This window comes from Phyllopteryx taeniolatus, chromosome 10 (assembly GCF_024500385.1).
Source record: "Phyllopteryx taeniolatus isolate TA_2022b chromosome 10, UOR_Ptae_1.2, whole genome shotgun sequence".
NCBI lineage: Eukaryota > Metazoa > Chordata > Actinopteri > Syngnathiformes > Syngnathidae > Phyllopteryx > Phyllopteryx taeniolatus.
Window position 1 is genome coordinate 23,365,441 of NC_084511.1, and position 18,503 is coordinate 23,383,943.

The 18,503-nt window shown below is 39.1% G+C and overlaps 1 protein-coding gene across 8 annotated transcripts in view; it reads left to right on the forward strand.

Moving 5' to 3' along the window:
* The window catches only part of mcf2a (MCF.2 cell line derived transforming sequence a), a 40,114-nt gene that overhangs the window by 8,319 nt on the left and 13,292 nt on the right, over positions 1–18,503 (forward strand). For 7 of the 8 annotated variants that reach the window (XR_009790458.1, XR_009790460.1, XR_009790461.1 and 4 more), the window contains exons 2-20: positions 1,379–1,447; positions 1,552–1,666; positions 4,316–4,406; positions 8,041–8,160; positions 9,141–9,257; positions 9,528–9,677; positions 11,018–11,142; positions 11,230–11,344; positions 12,150–12,269; positions 12,417–12,608; positions 14,268–14,459; positions 14,545–14,716; positions 15,647–15,723; positions 15,795–15,880; positions 17,354–17,420; positions 17,503–17,618; positions 17,837–17,906; positions 18,004–18,096; positions 18,187–18,279. Coding sequence is in view for 4 of the 8 variants with exons in the window: in XM_061787610.1 (XP_061643594.1) it covers positions 1,379–1,447; positions 1,552–1,666; positions 4,316–4,406; positions 8,041–8,160; positions 9,141–9,257; positions 9,528–9,677; positions 11,018–11,142; positions 11,230–11,344; positions 12,150–12,269; positions 12,417–12,608; positions 14,268–14,459; positions 14,545–14,716; positions 15,647–15,723; positions 15,795–15,880; positions 17,354–17,420; positions 17,503–17,618; positions 17,837–17,906; positions 18,004–18,096; positions 18,187–18,279 (2,180 nt within the window). In the remaining 4 variants the exon portion in view is untranslated. Of the gene's footprint in view, positions 1–1,378; positions 1,448–1,551; positions 1,667–4,315; positions 4,407–5,446; positions 5,618–8,040; positions 8,161–9,140; positions 9,258–9,527; positions 9,678–11,017; positions 11,143–11,229; positions 11,345–12,149; positions 12,270–12,416; positions 12,609–14,267; positions 14,460–14,544; positions 14,717–15,646; positions 15,724–15,794; positions 15,881–17,353; positions 17,421–17,502; positions 17,619–17,836; positions 17,907–18,003; positions 18,097–18,186; positions 18,280–18,503 lie in introns of those variants that run through there. The other variant, XM_061787614.1, reaches the window with a different exon arrangement.

An 18,503-nucleotide genomic window follows, 5' to 3' on the forward strand; every position in this document is an offset into this window, starting at 1 on the left:
CAGGTAGGATCAGAGCTCATTACATGCTCCCTCACCAGCCCGACAAACTCCATTACAGCATTCAGTGCAGCCAAACGCACACCTCACTCGCTCCATTGCTCGCTATCTCTCATCTTTTTTCCGGCGTTCTGCTCAAATTAATTTTTTATTTCGCTCCATTAAATATGAGCAAATACTTCATAGGGATCAATGCCATCTTCTTGCATTAATCACAAGTATTAGTCTTTGTTTGTGTTGTTTTCCATATTTTGGTTTCAGAGAAAAGGGATAGAGGTGTATTTTGGCCACTTTGGCCAGCAATGCATCATTCTAATGTATTCTAATTTAAAAAGAGGCTACAAATGTGAAGAAAACAGTTCATCTTGTGTTTTTTTATTGTTGAAATAAGTCGGCTGTAAAAAAAAAAATTACTGTGAAATATAGAAATACGTGAAAACACAATTTATGATGATGAAATAACAGTGTCCTGGCCTTTCCGGGTACAGTAATGTTTACATTCACTGTGGTTACTGCTAGCCCACCATCTCGCAGAATGCAGCATAGCTTTAGCATTGCATTTTGGGGTGTGGTGGCCATTTTAGGCAAAAAAAAACAATGATACCTGAAGCACAGAAGCAATGATGTGTATGCATCGCAAGAAACAACACAAAGTTCTGAGCCTTCAGCACCCATGCCAAGACTGGCTGTAAAAAGAAAATAGTCCCCAACCTGAGGTAATTTTTCTTTTAAAAAATTTTGTTCATAAACCAAATTGTTCATAAACCGGGTCATTCATAAACCGAGGTTCTGCTTTATCTGTATACTGTATATGACTAATTATAATTACCAGTATTTACATTAACATATAAATCAAACAAAATTTTACAAATTCTAATTAGTAATGTTTTACCTTCTTTTTTTTCAAATGTATTTAATTTACTTGCTCAAAGGCAACACAATCAGTTGAAGTGCATTTTTATGTTATTGTATTATTAATTTACTATGATCTTATTTATTTCCACCTTTCCCCATGATTGAATCTGTGGTGGTAATCTTTAATTGTTTTCCACTTTGATGTAATAAAAAGAGTCTCTATTCTTTTGCAGGTTTATTTTATTATTTATTTCCAATGTATTTATTTTTGTCTTCCCTGTGATTTCATTAGTTAAAGTTGTCATAGGAAACACGTGAACCCCATCTTGCTTGAACGTGATAGAGAGAGGAACGAGGTCTACTTTTTATCCTTGCACTAAAACAAAACATTATGAGGTTATAATTAACATAGAATACATTTTATAAGTGAAAAGGGATACTGTATTTGTCTAACACAAGCCAATAAACTGTTTCTCACCTCAAGGTAATAAAAAAATAGCTTTGCGCTTTTTCTATTTTCTTGCAGAGGTGAATGTACCCTTGAGCATGAAGGAAGTCAGAGGCTACATTGAGAAACAGGTTGCATACCTGTCAGGTGAGGTATTTTTTTTTTATTAAAATGAGTAACCACGTGTGTATTGACTCCCCAGAGAAGCACACAGAACACATACTGTATTTTATGTATGTCCACCACCCCAGGTGGCCGTGGAGAAGACTCCAGCGTCATCATCACGCTCCCGGAAAGCTCAGCCTTCAGGGACATACCAGAGGAGGCCTTGGCTAAAGTCTTCACGTACCTCACGCTCATCCCTCGGTTTGTCCTGACGTCATTCTGTGTGTGTGTGTGTGTTTGTCTCTCTCTCTCTCTCGCTCTCGCTCTCATGTAGCCCCAGACATACGAGGAGAAAAAATATATATATATAATTGTGGCCACTGCATACAGTAAATATAGATTAAGATAGATTTTACATATTTACCTCCTCCTCCTTGCACATTTCTTGACTGATTCAAACCATCCAGGGAATTGTTAATCACATTTTCAAAATCCCCACATTTTCCAGTACAATTTTCCATGTTTCATTACAAAATTAACTCAAATGCTGATTTTTTTTTTTTTTTTCCTCCCCATATTTATATCCTCCATTCTACATTTGACTGATTCAGACTATTTCAACTCAGAGTCTCGCATTCTACAATTAATTTAAGCTCATATCTTCAATATTTGTGCAGATATTGCATTCTGTGTTTATTTCTCTATATCAAAACAAGAATGTGTTGGTTTTCAATGAGCTGGCAGTTGACAGCACAGTGCATTAAATGATGAATACTAATACTAATTTGCGGACACAATTTAGGTATAGTTTGAGCATGAAAGGTGACTTTGCGCCCATGAAGTAGGTATAATAAAATAAAAGTTAAGAATGTTATCATTTCTGGACAGTTGGCTAAGCAAACAAATTGAGCACAACTTCTCTAGCTAGAAACGATAGTGTTTCCAAGTTTTTATTGAGCCACGGTGCAAATTTTACACTAAAAATAATCTCACTGCACACCACTAAAGTGAAAAGAATGTCACAAAAAGTATGTATATTGAAATAATGGCAATTTTACATACAAATTTACCGACTCAGTGTGAAATATTTGTTTAATGAATGACATCAGGTGGCTACACCGGTTAATGTACCTTCTGCCGTCAAGTGGAAGAGCGTTTAATTGTTCTGCCTGTCTCTATACGTCAATGGCTTAGAAAGGGTAGATGAACAACACAAAACGTTCCAAAAAAGCTGGGACAGGTTCATGTTTACCACTGTGTTACATCACCTTTCCTTTTAACAACATTAAATAACGTTTGGGAACTGAGGACACTAATTGGTGAAGCTTTGAAGGTGGAATTCTTTCCCATTCTTGCTTGATATACAGCTGCAGCTGTTCAACAGTCCGGGGTGTCCGTTGTCGTATTTTACGCTTCATAATGCGCCACACATGGGAGACAGGTCTGGAGTGCAGGCAGGCCAGTCTAGTACCCACACTCTTTTACTACGAAGCCACGCTGAACACAGAACACTTTTCCACTTTGCATCAGTCCATCTTAAATGACCTCGGGCCCAGAGAATTCGGCGCCATTTCTGGGTGTTGGTGATAAATGGCTTTTGCTTTGCAAAGTAGAGTTTTAAGTTGCACTTACGGATGTAGCGCCGAACTGTATTTACTGACATTGTTTTCTGAAGTGTTCCTGAGCCCATGTGGTGATATCCTTTACACATTGATGTCGTTTTTTGATGCAGTGCCGCCTGAGGGATCGAAGGTCACGGGCATTCAATGTTGGTTTTCGGCCTTGCCGCTCTGATTTCTCCAGATTCTCTGAACCTTTTGATGATTTTATGGACCGTAGATGATGAAATCCCTAAATTCCTTGCAATTGTACGTTGAGGAACATTGTCCTTAAACTGTTTGACTATTTTCTCACGCACTTGTTCACAAAGAGGTGAACCTCGCCCCATCTTTGCTTGTGAATGACTGAGCAATTCAGGGAAGCTCCTTTTATACCCAATCATGGTACCCACCTGTTCCCAATTAGCCTGTTCACCTGTGGGATGTTCCAATCAGGTGTTTGATAAGCATTCCTCAACTTTCTCAGTCTTTTTTGCCACCTGTCACAGGTTTTTTGGAACGTGTTGCAGCCATAAAATTCCAAGTTAATGATTATTTGCTAAAAACAATCAAGTTTATCAGTTTGAACATTAAATATCTTGTCTTTGTAGTGTATTCAATTAAATATAGGTTGAACATGATTTCCAAAACATTGTATTCTGTTTTTATTTATGTTTAACACAACGTCCCAACTTCATTGGAATTGGGGTTGTACAATGTGGCCACAATATGCTGCAGTGCACCAAATGTGTTCTGTTTACATTCTGGGCACAGCCTCACCAGGGCCTCACCAGACAGTGTTTCAGAACTATTGCAGATGCCAGCACATGCAATGATTCAGGGAATTCTCACATTGTCTCTTGACAAATCTACAGCGGCAGTTGTCAGACTTTTGGGCCTAGGGACCTCTTACAGGGCAGAATTTTTCCCCCTCAGATCTGCAAATTAAAACACAAGTGTCATGTGCACCCCTAAATATAATTGGAATAACTTTTTTTTTTTGAACAATTAAATTCATGATCTGTTTAATAGAAAGAAACACAACCAATTTCAAATAAATTAAATTAAATATTTATCCATCATAGCTAGCTGATGTGCATTGCTTCCACTAACAACATGGTTGCGAACAGGTCGGTGATTGTTTACAAAAGCGGTCAGTGGTGCCAACTTAGCCATTTTATCACGACTTTTTTGACCACAAGGCAACTGTTTTTAAAAAAAGTCATTAGTATATTTAATTAGAAACAGACAACTTGAGCAGGGCCATGTTCACATAGCTTTGATGTGAATCCTCCCCCCCACCCCCCCACAGAACGAGGCAACCGGGAGTAAAGTTCATCATCATTTTAGACCGGAGACTGGACACCTGGGCTTCTATCAAGACTGCATTGGCCAGAATAGCAGTGAGTTTTTGTGTCTTATGTTTCTTTTGATTCCGTTTGAATGTTTTAAACTGGTCCTGTACGGCTGCTTAGTCACTCATTGTGGTTGATCTGTATGCCTTTTCATGCTGGTACAGCTTTGCTGTGCCAGAGGAGAGTTTCATATATATTACTCCCTCTCTTGTAAATTGCATCATGGACAGGACAGGACAGGATGTGGCTCGTGGTAAACAGGCCTGGACTGGACAGGACACAACAACTCATGACAAATAGGACCAGACAGAGCAGGACGGGGCATTGGTGGACTCGAGAAGTAGCAAATATGACAGGACTGAATTGGACTGGACGTGACTAGGAGCAAACAGGACAGGTAGGGGCTGGACAAGATGAGTAGCAAATACGACAGAAAAAGACTGAATTGGATTGGACAGGACACAACAAGTAGCAAACAGGATAGGACAGGACAGGATGTGGCTAGTAATAAACAGGACTGGACAGGAACAGAAGCAAATAGACAGGGCATTACATAACGAGTAGCAAATAGGACAGGACGTGACAAGTAGCAATTAGGAGAGACTGTAACGTGTAACAAATAGGACAGGACAGGTTGTGACTAAGTACAGGGCTAGACTGGGCTAAACTGAACTGTACAGAGTAGGCCAGGACACAACGAGTAGCAAATAAGAAAGGACAGGACATGATGAGTAGCCAATTTGACTGGGTTGGACAGGGCAGGATACGACGACTAGCCAATAGGACAGGACACTATGTGGATGGTTTTCAACACTTTCTGCTCTCAACATTAGGTATAGCTAAAAAAAAAAAAAGATTATTAGAAATATTCTCCCTTTACAACGAAAATAATTCACTGAACATTATGTTTATTATTGCTTGCTTGTGGTGGTGCACAACTGCAGTGCTGCATCATTCTCAGAGCGGTTTCAAATATTTTGGAATGACCTAGCACTGATTGAAATGCAAAACAACCCCCCCCCCCCCCCAAAAAAAAGTGTGATGACGCGGGACTCTGCAGAGAGGATGAAGATGAAGATGAGGAGGCAGACACAGAGTGTTAGCCTGCATCCTTCCTTCTTCCTTGTGTGAGCGAGGCAGCTGCTGCTTGCTGTGTCCTAATGGAGCTGTAAAATATTCAAGCCAAATAGATGTGCTGTTATCGCAACATGGCTGAGACATGTTGCCGGAGAGGATTCGCAAAGATCCGGACCAGCCCGGTAACGACTAGTTAAATGTTTTATTCCCTCGCTGCAGGAGTTTGGGTGAAGTTTGAGGGTGGGAATGCGGCAGTGAGTTGAGCGCTGTTGTGTGTACGTGTGTGTAGCGCTCGTCTGCTTAGTCATGCAGGAGTCTCTGCGTGGAAGGAAAGGAAGACCCAAGTGGGCAGAGTGTGCCATGCATGTTCGCCAACATGCGTGCGTCAATGACGTCAGTCGCTCAGTGACAAGGAGGGCGTGTCAGGACAAATCAATGTCAACAATTATTTCACATTCAAACACGTCACCCTGCAACGGGAAAATAGAAAATCAAACAACTAATGAATACAGGTTAACGTTGAATGGGTTTAAAAGACGTATTTGCATTTTTTGAACACAGCAGTATACTTTAATAGATACAGGAGTGCCTTGAATTATTTTTTTATAATGTGGAAAATAACTCGAAATGATTGTGCTTTAAAACATACGGTAATAACACAATTGAATAGAACAAAGAATCAAACAGTGTTTGCATTATGATGATTCAATGGGCGTTGTGCTGCTTATTCTGGTGTGCACACCTTGGACACAAGGGGGAAGTATAAATCATACAGTCATGGAAAAAATTGTTTCCACCCTTGTTTCTTCAGTTTCGTGTTCATTTTTAATGCTTGGTACAAGTCAAGGTACATTTGTTTGGACAAATATGATGATGACTACAAAAAGAGTTTAATTTAAGGGCTGATATCTAGTCATTTTTTGGGGTTTTTCTTCATAACCAAAATCACTGGGAATACAGTTAAACTTTAGCATGTCACATAAGACAAAGTTTTATGGAATCAGCTGCATTTCTGTCATAGTGATTGTATTCTTCAAGTAATATACCTTTGTCGTAACAGGCATTAGAACAACACTGAAGAAGAAAAAAAGGTCGAATAATTTTTTTCCCCATGACTGTACGGACATACTGTGCTACGTGTAGATTTGATAATGAAACACAGAAGACAGTCACAAATAAGCTCCAATAATATTAGCCATTTTTTACAGAGGATAAATAATATATGCCTGTGAGAATTGTTGTATGCGCTGTCTGCAAGTGTTGCTCCTGTTTGTGTTCATACAGTATATATGTTGTTGATGAAAGGTTAAAATTATCGCAACATCAATGCTAGTTCTGTTAGCCTGCTCGTGATGTTTTGCATTGTGTGTTAGCATTAAGCTAGACTTTTGAGTGCTTAAAGAAAGTCCCAATTCCGAATCAAGTCTACGCGTTTGACTGCTTGATGTCAGGTGCTAAATAACTCATGTGGCGTGTCGTAATGATTCATGAGAGGAGAAACAGAGATCTACTGCTTTAAAAAAGCTGTAGCTAGCTTAAAGTAGCTGTCTGGTGGGTGCATATGCTAATTAAATACAGTTAATAATTTTAAGATAAAAATGCAGCATGTGAGGCGGATATGGCAAGCTATTTGAGAATTTATTCCAGATCCTACTTTTGCGCTGAAGTGTCCATGCACTAGTACACTCGTTGTCCTCACAAGTAAGACTATTTAGTGCACTAATAGAACGACTAGGGGCACTATTATAATGACTATATGTTACTAGTGAAGCGAAACTGTGCACTAGTTGACATTTGCACATGACTAGCACTAGAAGTGAAGCGCTAGATGTTAACTACTAGAATTTTATGACACTAACAGTACTAGGTGGACGCAGTTGGCAACTAGTGCACAGTTTTGCCTGACTTGTAACATTAGTCGTTCGACTAGTGCGCAGAAATGTCACACTGTAGTGGAAAGTAGTAGTGTAGAACAACTTCACTAGTAAGACAGTTGCTCTACTAATGCAACCTAGTCTTTCTACTAGTGCACAGAAATATCATACAGTGGCGTAAAAAGTTATTAGTAAGACAGTCAGTCTACTAGTGCTAACCTGTTTTACTATTGTGCATAAATGTTCAAACAATAGTGGAAGGCATTATTGTAAAAATGTCACTATTAAGATGGTCATTCTACTAGTGTGCCCTAGTCGTTTTACTAGTGTGAAAAATGTCATACAATAGTGAAGGGAAGAGGTAGGAAAAATGTCACAAGTGCACCCCCGTGGTCCCACTAGTGCGCTGAATGCTCTTACAAGTGAGAACAAAAGAGCAGACTAGTCTTGTACATCAGTGGTCCCCAATCCCCGGTCGACAGCCGGTCTGTGAAAAAAAGCCTACTCTAAACCGGTCCGTGGTGCAAAAAAGGTTGGGGACCGCAATTCAGCGCACTAGTAGGATATGGACTAAATGCTCAAACGGCTTCCCACAGGCTGACGATATCACAAGTCACCTGTAAAGCCGTAACCCTCTTTTCTGTTGTTCAGAATCAGAATCAGATTCTTCTTGAATCATGTGATTCGAGTGGATCTTGTGAATGTTGTTTTGTTCCATTGTGAAATTGTAGGCCTCCTTTCCCGGGAACCTCCACCTGGTCCTGGTCCTCCGACCCACCAGCTTCTTCCATCGCACCTACACCGACATCGGCTTTCGCTTCAGCCAAGAAAACTTCATGCTCAAAATGCCGGTAAGGCAACCTAACTTATATTATATTGTATTATATTATTATTATTAAATTATAGCCAGTTGGCTCTTAATATGGAACTTAAATATGGTTAGGGAAATATATTTGAGCATAATCATGACTAAAATAACCATATTTCATGCAAGTACAGCAGTACCTTGACTTACAAGTGGCCCTACTTATCAAGTTTTTAGTTACGAGGTGTCACTTGGTCAATTTTTTTGCTTTGTGCTGTGAGCGCTGTAATGCCCTTGTATGTGGGAAAGGAGAGCTTTCTATGTATGTCTGCATATGACAAAACAAAATAATGTATTACCCTAAATTCCCAGCTAATTCACTTCTCATGCAAAGTTTCCAATTGGGAATTTTGCAAATATTTTCCCAGTTTAACTTCCTATTGTAATTTACCAGAGATTTACCATTAAATTTGCAACGCTAGTCATGGGCTTAACTTCAAAAGAATTTGATTTGGTAGAATCCTGTTGCTCATGCGATGCCATAAATACAAATACTGTATCTCTATGTATTGTTTTTGTATGTTTAATGTAAAAGGTTATCAGAATCAGAATCAGAATCATATTTATTTGCCAAGTATGTCCAAAACACATATGATATAATATAATAATATACCTTTACAGGGCAGGGGATCACTTTCTTTTTCTTTACATTTCATATAGTTATCACTTGGTTTTACGGTTCATGACTCAAGTTAGGTTTTGAGAATTATTATGCACACGTAGAAAAATGGAGTTGATTTAATTTTAAAGTGCAATCCCACAGTATCATTTTAAATTCCAAATGCCTGGGACTTGAAATTTTGTGCTTTTCTATACAAGCACTGTGATCACTTATAATGCGCGCATGTGGATGATAAACTAAGGAAAACTGCATGTTTTGTAAAAAGATACTTCATGAGATTTTCACAATGTATTTGTATTTCTATGGTAAATATATGACTTTATGTTTTGGATGTGACCAATCAGGTGGTGATGCTGAGCTCCGTCACAGATCTGCTGAAGTACATCAATGAAAACCAGCTGACATCAGAGTTTGGAGGCACTCTCGACTACTGTCACAGCGACTGGATTGTTTTAAGAACGGTATTCTAGTCTGTTGTATGTGCCCAGAACATTAGGTACACCATTGTTTGGCACAACAAATCTGTCAGTGTCTTCCACCAATGTGGGATTTGATTTGTTTAGTTAGTATGATTACGCCCATACTAAAACTGATTTGAGCAAAACCCTTAACCCTGTAGGTCTTGAAAAAAAAATAAAAAAAATAAAATCATCATCATAATCATAACTCCTGATTTAGAAGATACATTTTCACATATTTTTCTGTTTGTACCCACTCTGGTTCTATTGCAGGCAATTGAAAGTTTTGCCGTCACAGTCAAAGACGTGGCACACATGCTGCAGGCCTTCGGCACTGAACTGGCCGAGACGGCCATGCCCAGCGAGGGCGACGCCATCCAGAGTCTCCTGGAGTGTCACAGTGAAAAATACAGGAAGCTTAAAGTACCTTTTGTTAACATGATATTTGTTTGTGTCGTTCCAGAATTGCAGGATATTTTCTGCCCCCAATGAAATATCAAATAATCCATGCAGAAAATACAGAAAAAAATGCAACTGTAACTGTAGTAAACCTTTTCCCTATATATTGTTTAGAATAAAATAGCTCTTGAAGACAGATACATTTTTTTCTCTTCTAGATGATTCAAGGATTCAAGAACTTTGTCATACCAACACACATTTACACATGATATGGGACAAAATTTTATACCCAAGGTCACATATTAGCCCAATAATTCTTAAGACTCGCTAAACAAATAGAATAAAAAATGAGGTCAAATAAGACAGCAGCAAGGATTTTAATGTAGCAAAAATACAAATGCCAGAGGCTTGAATTGGACATAATATTGATCAACTTACATATCAAATATAACAGATAAAATAATTTTTTTATATTTTTTTTGTATAATTTTCTTGATATTTCTTCCTTGTAATTGTTAAAAAAAAAATTAACACATACATATAATTATTAGTGGTGATTCCACTCTAAAGTTGTCTCAACATACAGAACAGCAAAAAAAATTGTGAGCGACTGAATGAATCATCAGAAATGTCATCATCAAGCTAATTGCTCTGACCATGGGTAGAGCCAAGTGTGCTTCTATTTTTAATATTTAATATAAATCTCAGTGTTTCTTTTTTGGAGTACAGCTAAGTTTGTTCTTGGCGAGTTAGCACAGCAGCTAAAACTGCTACAATGTACTTTAGCGCAAAAACTCCGTTAGCATTGATTTGCAAACCTATTACTTTATATACATCCATCCATCCATCCATCTTCTACCGCTTATCCGAGGTCGGGTTGCGGGGGCAGTAGCTTTAGCAGGGACGCCCAGACTTCCCTTTCCCCAGCCACTTCATCCATCTCTTCCGGGGGGATCCCGAGGCGTTCCCAGACCACTTTATATACAGTAATACTCAAATTAAATTAGTATTAAATTTAAATGTATTTAATTGTAAAGCAATATTTTTTTTTTATATTTTGTTTTTCAGGTAACGGAGTATCTGTAGCAGGTTTTATGCCAAACATAGCAAAATATATGATATGACAAATGAAATATAAAAAGTGTGCTATTGATAGCTGAGCTGTACAAATCAACATATAGGATGGTTTAATACCAGTTTTATCTTGAAAACATAAAATATTAGAAAATAAATACTGTACATAGTCTTCTTTTCAAAAATCTTGTTGTCTAAATTGTCCTTCAATTCTGCACTAACTAGTTTTTTCTCACAAGTACTATTGTAGCTCATGATTCATTGCAATAAACGCTGTTCACCTGTGACAGGAGGCTATTCGATCTTTGTCAAAAGAGGGCCAACGTCTTCTCTCAAGCCTGGAGACCACCACCAGCACCAGGGACAACGATGACCCTGACTGGGACGTCCAGCTGGACCGGGAGACGGTTCAACGGTGAGAGATCTTCAAGCAGCACTCAACTCAATGAGATGACTTGTAAATAACCACAATTGCTCTTAATTGTCTTCTTTTATTTTGTAGGCTCCTGGCTCAACTCCGAGACATGGAGTTGGCCTTCGACGGCTACTTTGAGAAGCACCGTCTAAAACTGCACCAGTACCTGCAGTTGCTCACATATGAGCAAAGCTTTCAAGAGGTAAACATAAATGTCATGTATTTGTGCTGTCAAAAAAGAAAAAAACATTCATTTTTCTATCAGTCACAAAATTAATTTTTGTGAGATTAAGGTTGTATATTTTTGCTAAAATAGTTGTCTATTTTTTGAGACAGAAACTCCAAATATTATGAGCATAAGGTTTTGCATTTTCCAGAATAAAAGTTGTATTTTTAGAAAATAGTTATATTTTTTAAATAATAATTGTAATGATTAATGATAACTTTGAAAGAAAAAGGGTAAAAAAAATTTAGATAAAAACTAATATTACAAGAATGAAGTTGTATATTTTTACCACCAGAAATTATATATTTCTTTTCGATTTTAAATGAATGTTGTAATATTGTGAGTATAAATTATTGTTTTTATTTTATGCGAAAGAAAGTGGTTATTTTTAAGGAAGAAACAACATTTTCAAGAGAAAATTTTGAATATTTTTCTAGATTGCAGTAAAGCTGCGTTATTAACAGAATAAAGTTGTATAATTTCAATATATCTAAATATTCTAAATATTTTATTTTTTCTAAATTAAAATCATAATACCGTATAATTTCATAGTATTTTTTTCCCCCTCTTGAGTGCACTACTCCTTCATAAAAAAACAAATCTAAGGGCTTCTTTCATAATCTTGTGTCATAGGATTAATTTCAGTCATCCGTGAAACAAGATATGTAAAATTAGACCTTGTCAGCCCTTACTGGTCCCAGTTGTCATTGAATTGTCTTCAAACTGCATTTCTCTAGGTCAGACCACAAACCCTCCTAATTTTGTTTTGCTGACTTTTCAGATGGAGTCGTGTCTGTCGCGTGTGTCGTCTCAGCAGAGCGAGCTGTCCACGTCCGTCGACACGCTGGCTCAAGTCGAGCAGGCTCTCAAACAGCTGGACACTTTGGAAACATTTGCTCAGGTTTGTGACGTGACGGTGAGTCAGCTGCGGGAGGGTCCAGCTCCCTTGGACCCTGAACAGGATAAGAGCTATGGGAAATGGAATGATGGAAGTTTTGTCACTGCCATCCATTGTAAAACTCGCAATCTGCTGCTTTCGCCCCGACAGGAAGTGATGTCACACGCCCAGATCATCATCCTCCACGGGCACCAGCTGTCAGCGGGCCACCATTACGCCACCGCTCTTATCATGCAACGTTGCAACGAGCTGCGGCATCACTGCGATGGCCTCACTGCTGCTCTGGGGAGCAAACGCTGTCATCTCCTCCAAGCGCAGCAGCTGCTGATGTCTCTGGACCAGGTAGCTCCATGAATGGACTTGAACCTGTGTTGTGAAGTCATGAAGTACAAATACTTTGTTACTGTACTTAAGTAGAATTTTCCGGTATCTTTACTTGACTGGAGGATTTATTTTTCTCACTACTTTTTACTTTTGCTCCCTACTTTTGAAAACAGACATCTGTACTTTCTACTCCTTATTTTGTCAAATACGCTTATTACTTTTTCAACCATGGTAGACTGTATTTTTTCAGTGGTAATTTTGATTTAATTTAGCATTTTTTTGGACTTATTTCACAATGTTAGTAAAGCTATGGAAACGTCGTTTTGATACAATAATGTTTTGTTTGTTATCAAAATGGGTGTTTTATATAATTGTCAGTGAACATACGTGTTTCTTTTTGTATTTAAGTACATAAGTACTAAGTAAAGGTGCTGAATTGCTACGTCTACATCATAGGTGTAAAACGCAAGGCCCAGGGACCAGATCCGGCCCGCCACATCCTTTGATGTGGCCCGCGAAAGCAAATCATGTTCGTCGACATGTTTCTCGATGAAGTTCCACAATGGATTGGGAATTGCAGGCATTTTTGTTACCAGTCCCCCTTTTAAAATTAAATGAGTTGAACAGTTTTCATTAGTTTCTGATTTCAAAACTAGTTACTGGTATCCATAAATTTGTTGTGTGTTTGTAATAATATAATACATTTATATGGTTTCACACTCATAGCAGACCTCTGCAAACCATAACTACGATGTCGCCTCCACCAAAAAAAATGAGTTTGACGTCCCTGTATAATCTACATTTACCATAGTTTTATTTATTTATTTTTACAATATCTTTTTACAAGTGTCTGCACTTCTGCTTCAAGTTCAAAGTGTGAGTACTTTTGCTTCCAGTTATCATTAGCTAATTTAGCTTTTTTTACTTGGTTCACTTAGTCAACAAACTTATATGAAGACATTGTTTTGATAGCATAAATGTTAGCAAAAGAGGGAAAACTAATTTGTGTGCATAACGTCCATCCATCCATTTTCTCTACCGCTGATCCTCACTAGGGTCGCGGGTGTGGTGGAGCCAATTCCAGCGGTCGTTGGGCGAGAGGTGGGGTACACCCTGAACTGGTCGCCAGCCAATCGCAGGGCTCATATAAACGAACAACTATTCGCTCTCACATTTCGAGTCTTTAATCAACCTACCACGCATGTTTTGGGGATGTGGGAGGAAACCGGAGTACCCGGAGAAAACCCACGCAGCCACAGGGAGAACATGCAAACTCCACACAGGCAGAGCCGGGATTTGAACCCCGGTCCTCAGAACTGTGAGGCAGATATGCTAACCAATCGCCCACCTTGTGCATAACTTGTGGCAAGTTATCAAAACGTTCATTTTTGTACTTAAGTACATTTCATAGTCTGTATTTTTTTTAAGTGCAGGAGTTGAATCAGTAGTTCAATTTTACCAGGGTCTTTTTTTATGTATTTATTTATTTTTTATAACACAAGTACCTTTAGTTCTACTGTACTGTGCTTGTGCTTGAGCAGAAGAATGCGAGAATATAGGTGATCGTTTGCTCATGAAAGTTTGATTCCGAACAATTTATCCTCCCCGCTTTTAAAATAATGGCTTCACCCTTCATCTGCACATACATGGGTATATCCTTATCTTCACCCGCTTTAGGCCCAGACCTGGTGTGATGATGGAGCCTATCTGCTGGCCAATCAGCTCATGGAGAACTTCCAGTCCAAGGAGGGGGCTCAGACTGCTTTGAAGGCCATCGAGAGCTTTCTGGAAGGCTCGCCGTCCGTAATGACATCTGGACCTGACGTTCTGGCTCTGGAGTATGAAGCTGTCATTACCCCTCAACTGCAGGTCCGGTATATTTAGGTCTGTTGCAAAATGCTCCAGAATAAAGAGTCTGAACGGGGACTTATGCAATGTTATCCTCATCCGGTAGGGGAAGATAAGTAAAACGTTTGAGAAGCACGCAGCCGTGCAGCAGATGATCCAGAACAGACGGGCTGGTCTGAGGAAGCTTGCCGACAAACACGTCCGACCGATCCAGTTGGTGGCCCCCCGTGCTGAGAACCCACCTCGCTCTAAATCGCCAATCTTCTCTCCCAAGCATTGTACAGTCTAAGCACATTATTTAAAAAAATATATCGCTATACACTATTGTTCAACAGTTTGGGGGCATTTAGGAATGTCCTTATTTTCGAAAGTAAGCACAGTAAATATTCAGTTTTTCACAAAAGTGAGCCCACCCCTCACATTTTGGTGAATATTTATTTAGGTTTTTTTCATGGGACAACATTGAAGAAATGACACTTTGCTACAATGTAAAGTATGTTTACTTCAGTTTAGTGTATTCACATGTTAAGTAATACAGCTGCACACACACAAGCATTGATCCCAGTCAGAAGATTTAAGCAAATTATAAATACACGGACAGTAATACAATTTGTAGTTTCCTCTTGAAGATTGAGGGATTGGATAGTTTTTTTTAGATGATCATGAAGCTGGTTCCAAATCTGTGGACCGTGGCACACAACACGTAGGCTGGGGTTTTGTAGCCTTAGCTTTTTCCCAGTGATAATATCTTTATGCCTGCTGTTGTGTGCATGTAGAGAAGAGCTAGTTAAGATAAGATAAAACTTTTTTTGAATGTGTTGCAGCCATAAAATTCTAAGTTAATGATTATTGGCTAAAAAAAAATCAAGTTTATCAGTTAGAACATTAAATATCTTGTCTTTGTTGTGTATTCAATTAAAAATAGGTTGAACATGATTTGCAAATCATTATATTCTGTTTTTATTTATGTTTAACACAATGTCCCAACTTCATTGGAATTGGGGTTGTAATAAATAACAAATACGCACTAGTATGTTGTACAAACGCGACTAAATGATTATTAAACTCACTTTTTGGCATTTACACCAGAACTTCAGAGCAAAAGCCGACACGTACATGACCCCCATTTGTGCATATTATGAAAATAGACTGCACTGTATCACACAAACATATTTCAATAAGTTGACGATCTGATCTTCTTTTTACAGCTGACGGTTTAAAATTCACATTTGATCTCCCTCTGCCCGGAAAGAGGGCATCCAGAAAAGGCCCCAACGCTCGCAAAGTAAGACATTTTCACACACACTTCTGGTTTTTGGACGAGTAAACATGACTTAAGGAGATGCGTGTGTCCAGATCGAGGTGATTCACGACTACCAGGACAGCCGCAGCTGTGTGTCGTACGGCGTGGAGGGAGAGGACAGCCCGGATGTCCTCAAGCGGTGAGGACAACAAGCCCTTTTGTCCATCTTCATGTTGTACTCTCTGATTTTATTTGATTTTATTTGATGTATTTTTTGTACTGCAGGGGTGGGCAAAGTATGGTTCTTGAATACATTCCAATGAGCATTTACATTATTGAGTTGTGTTCAATTTGTTGCATTCATTTAGCTGTTTTGGCTAAAAGTGGTTCACTAAAATGTATTCATTTTTATTTGTATTCATTCACTGCATTGAATAATTTGGTAGTTGATTTATTGTCTAGAGTAAAAGAAACAAATTGTAAAATAAAAATGTTATTTAATTAATTTATTTATTTTAGGTGGCAGGTGGATGACTGGTTAGCACATCTGCCTCACAGTTCTGAGGACCGGGGTTCAAATCCCGCCCCCGCCTGTGTAGAGTTTGCATGTTCTCCCCGAACCTGCGTGGGTTTTCTCTGGGCACTCCGGTTTCCTGCCTCATCCCAAAAACATGCATGGTAGGTTGATTGAGGACTCTAAATTGCCCTTAAGTGTGAATGTGTGCGCGAATGGTTGTTTGTTTATATGTCCCCTGCGATTGGCTGGCGTCCAGTTCAGGGTGAACCCCGCCTCTCGCCCGAAGATGGCTTGGATAGGCTCTAGCACGCCTGCGACCTCTGTGAGGATCAAGCGGCACTGAAAATGGATTCTTTATTTTATAAAATAATTGGTCATTTGATTATAGTTACATTAATTATGCATAATGGAGTTAAATAATGAGAATGAGAGAGAGAACTGGTTTCGCGGATTTCTGTGGCAGCCTATCTGCCCTTATTTGGCAAAAAAAATCGAACTTATTTGGTAAAAAGTCTAATTAAGAAATAGCTTATACACGTTACTTATTGTGTGTATGTTACAAACAGACAACCGCTTTGCACTAATAAAGCCAATGTAAACAGTGATGCGTTGAAATACGACATAGCAGTACACTAATAGTCTTGTGGCATATTGGTGCCAGGGAACTGTGTTGAAGTAAGTTGAGGGGCTTCATTTAGACATGAGCATTGCTTTGCTGCCATCTTTTTGCCAAGTAACTATGTTGAAGTGAGTTGAAGAGCTTCATTAAGACGTAAGTAGTGCTTTGCCACCACTTGCAGCATCTTGGCGCTAAGGAACCATGTTGAAATGAGTTGAGAAATTTCATTTCGACAAAAGTAGCGATTTGTCACCATCTTGTGTCATCTATAGGCAATTATAAATCTTTTTAGGGGGGCTGTCAGTTACTCATGAATTTTGGCTATTAGTATGTTAATGTATTATTTAAAATAACTATATGACATATTTTATAAGCATCTTTTTAACTCTTTTTTTTTTTTTAAGCTTCATCTCCATTTGAAATATCAAATGTGGCCCACCGCTGCTCGAATGACAGCATTGTGTCTCCCTCCCTTAGTCTAACGTGTTTATTTTTACCTTCTTTTGCATGTTTGTGTGCCCATGTGTGTGTCACAGTCATGTGATAAGGGAGCTCATCGAGACGGAGAGGATCTACGTGGAAGAGCTGCTGTCGGTCCTCCTCGTGAGAACAAACGTCCTCCTCCTCCTCCTCCTCACCGTATGCGATCCGGTCGTGAGGCCGGCTGACTGTGATGCCGTTACAGGGCTACAAAGCGGAGATGGACAACCCGCTTCTGGCGGCTCTCCTGCCGCCCGTCCTGCGGGCCCAGAGAGGCGTCCTCTTCGGAAACATGCCCGACATCTACAACTTTCACAGCAGGCAGGTCCTACATGGCTGCGACCACGTGTGGAGAATACAAGCCTGAATGGTCAAGCTAATTGCTATAAAAAAAAAAACTTTCCTTTCTTTTAGATGTAATGGCCAGGTGTCTCGATATTTTTGTCCCTTTCGAGTTCTATGTGTCAGTGTCTATATACAGTATATGCATCTAAATTGATGTTTATTTGTTTGTCCCTGACCTTTTTTGGCCAACCCAGCATGTTTCTCCAGGACCTTGAAGGATGTCTGGATACTCCTGAAGGTGTGGGAGTTTGCTTTCTTGCCAGGGTGAGAAGGCAATTACAGTATTCTAAAATATGGTTTGGTTATTGTATGAAAATGTTTCTTTTGTTCAAAAAATCAAATACGATTCATGTGACAACAGAAGGAGAACTTCCAAATGTACGAATGCTACTGTCAGAATAAACCCCGTTCAGACGCTCTGTGGCGACAGTTCTCTGATCGCCCCTTCTTCCAGGTCATTTCACCACATGATAATCCACATGTGCAAATATGTCTACAATCACAACGCCCGTTTAACTCGTAAATAATCTTTGTATTCATTCAGGTGTGCCAGAAGAAGCTCGGCCACAAACTGGGCCTGGACTCTTACCTGCTGAAACCAGTTCAACGCCTCACCAAGTATCAACTGCTCCTCAAGGTATAACTAAAGTTGAAAACGTGCACAAGCTACACAGACAACACAACCAATGGTGGTACTAGCTTGAATGGCGGCCTGTGTGAGACTCCCCACCATAATTATTTTATATGAAACATGCATGTAAATGAACTAAAATTATGTTGTTAATGTGTAATTAACTAAACTATCAATACACAAATGGTATTGATAAATGGTGAAAAAAAAGGGCCCATTTAAATGCAATT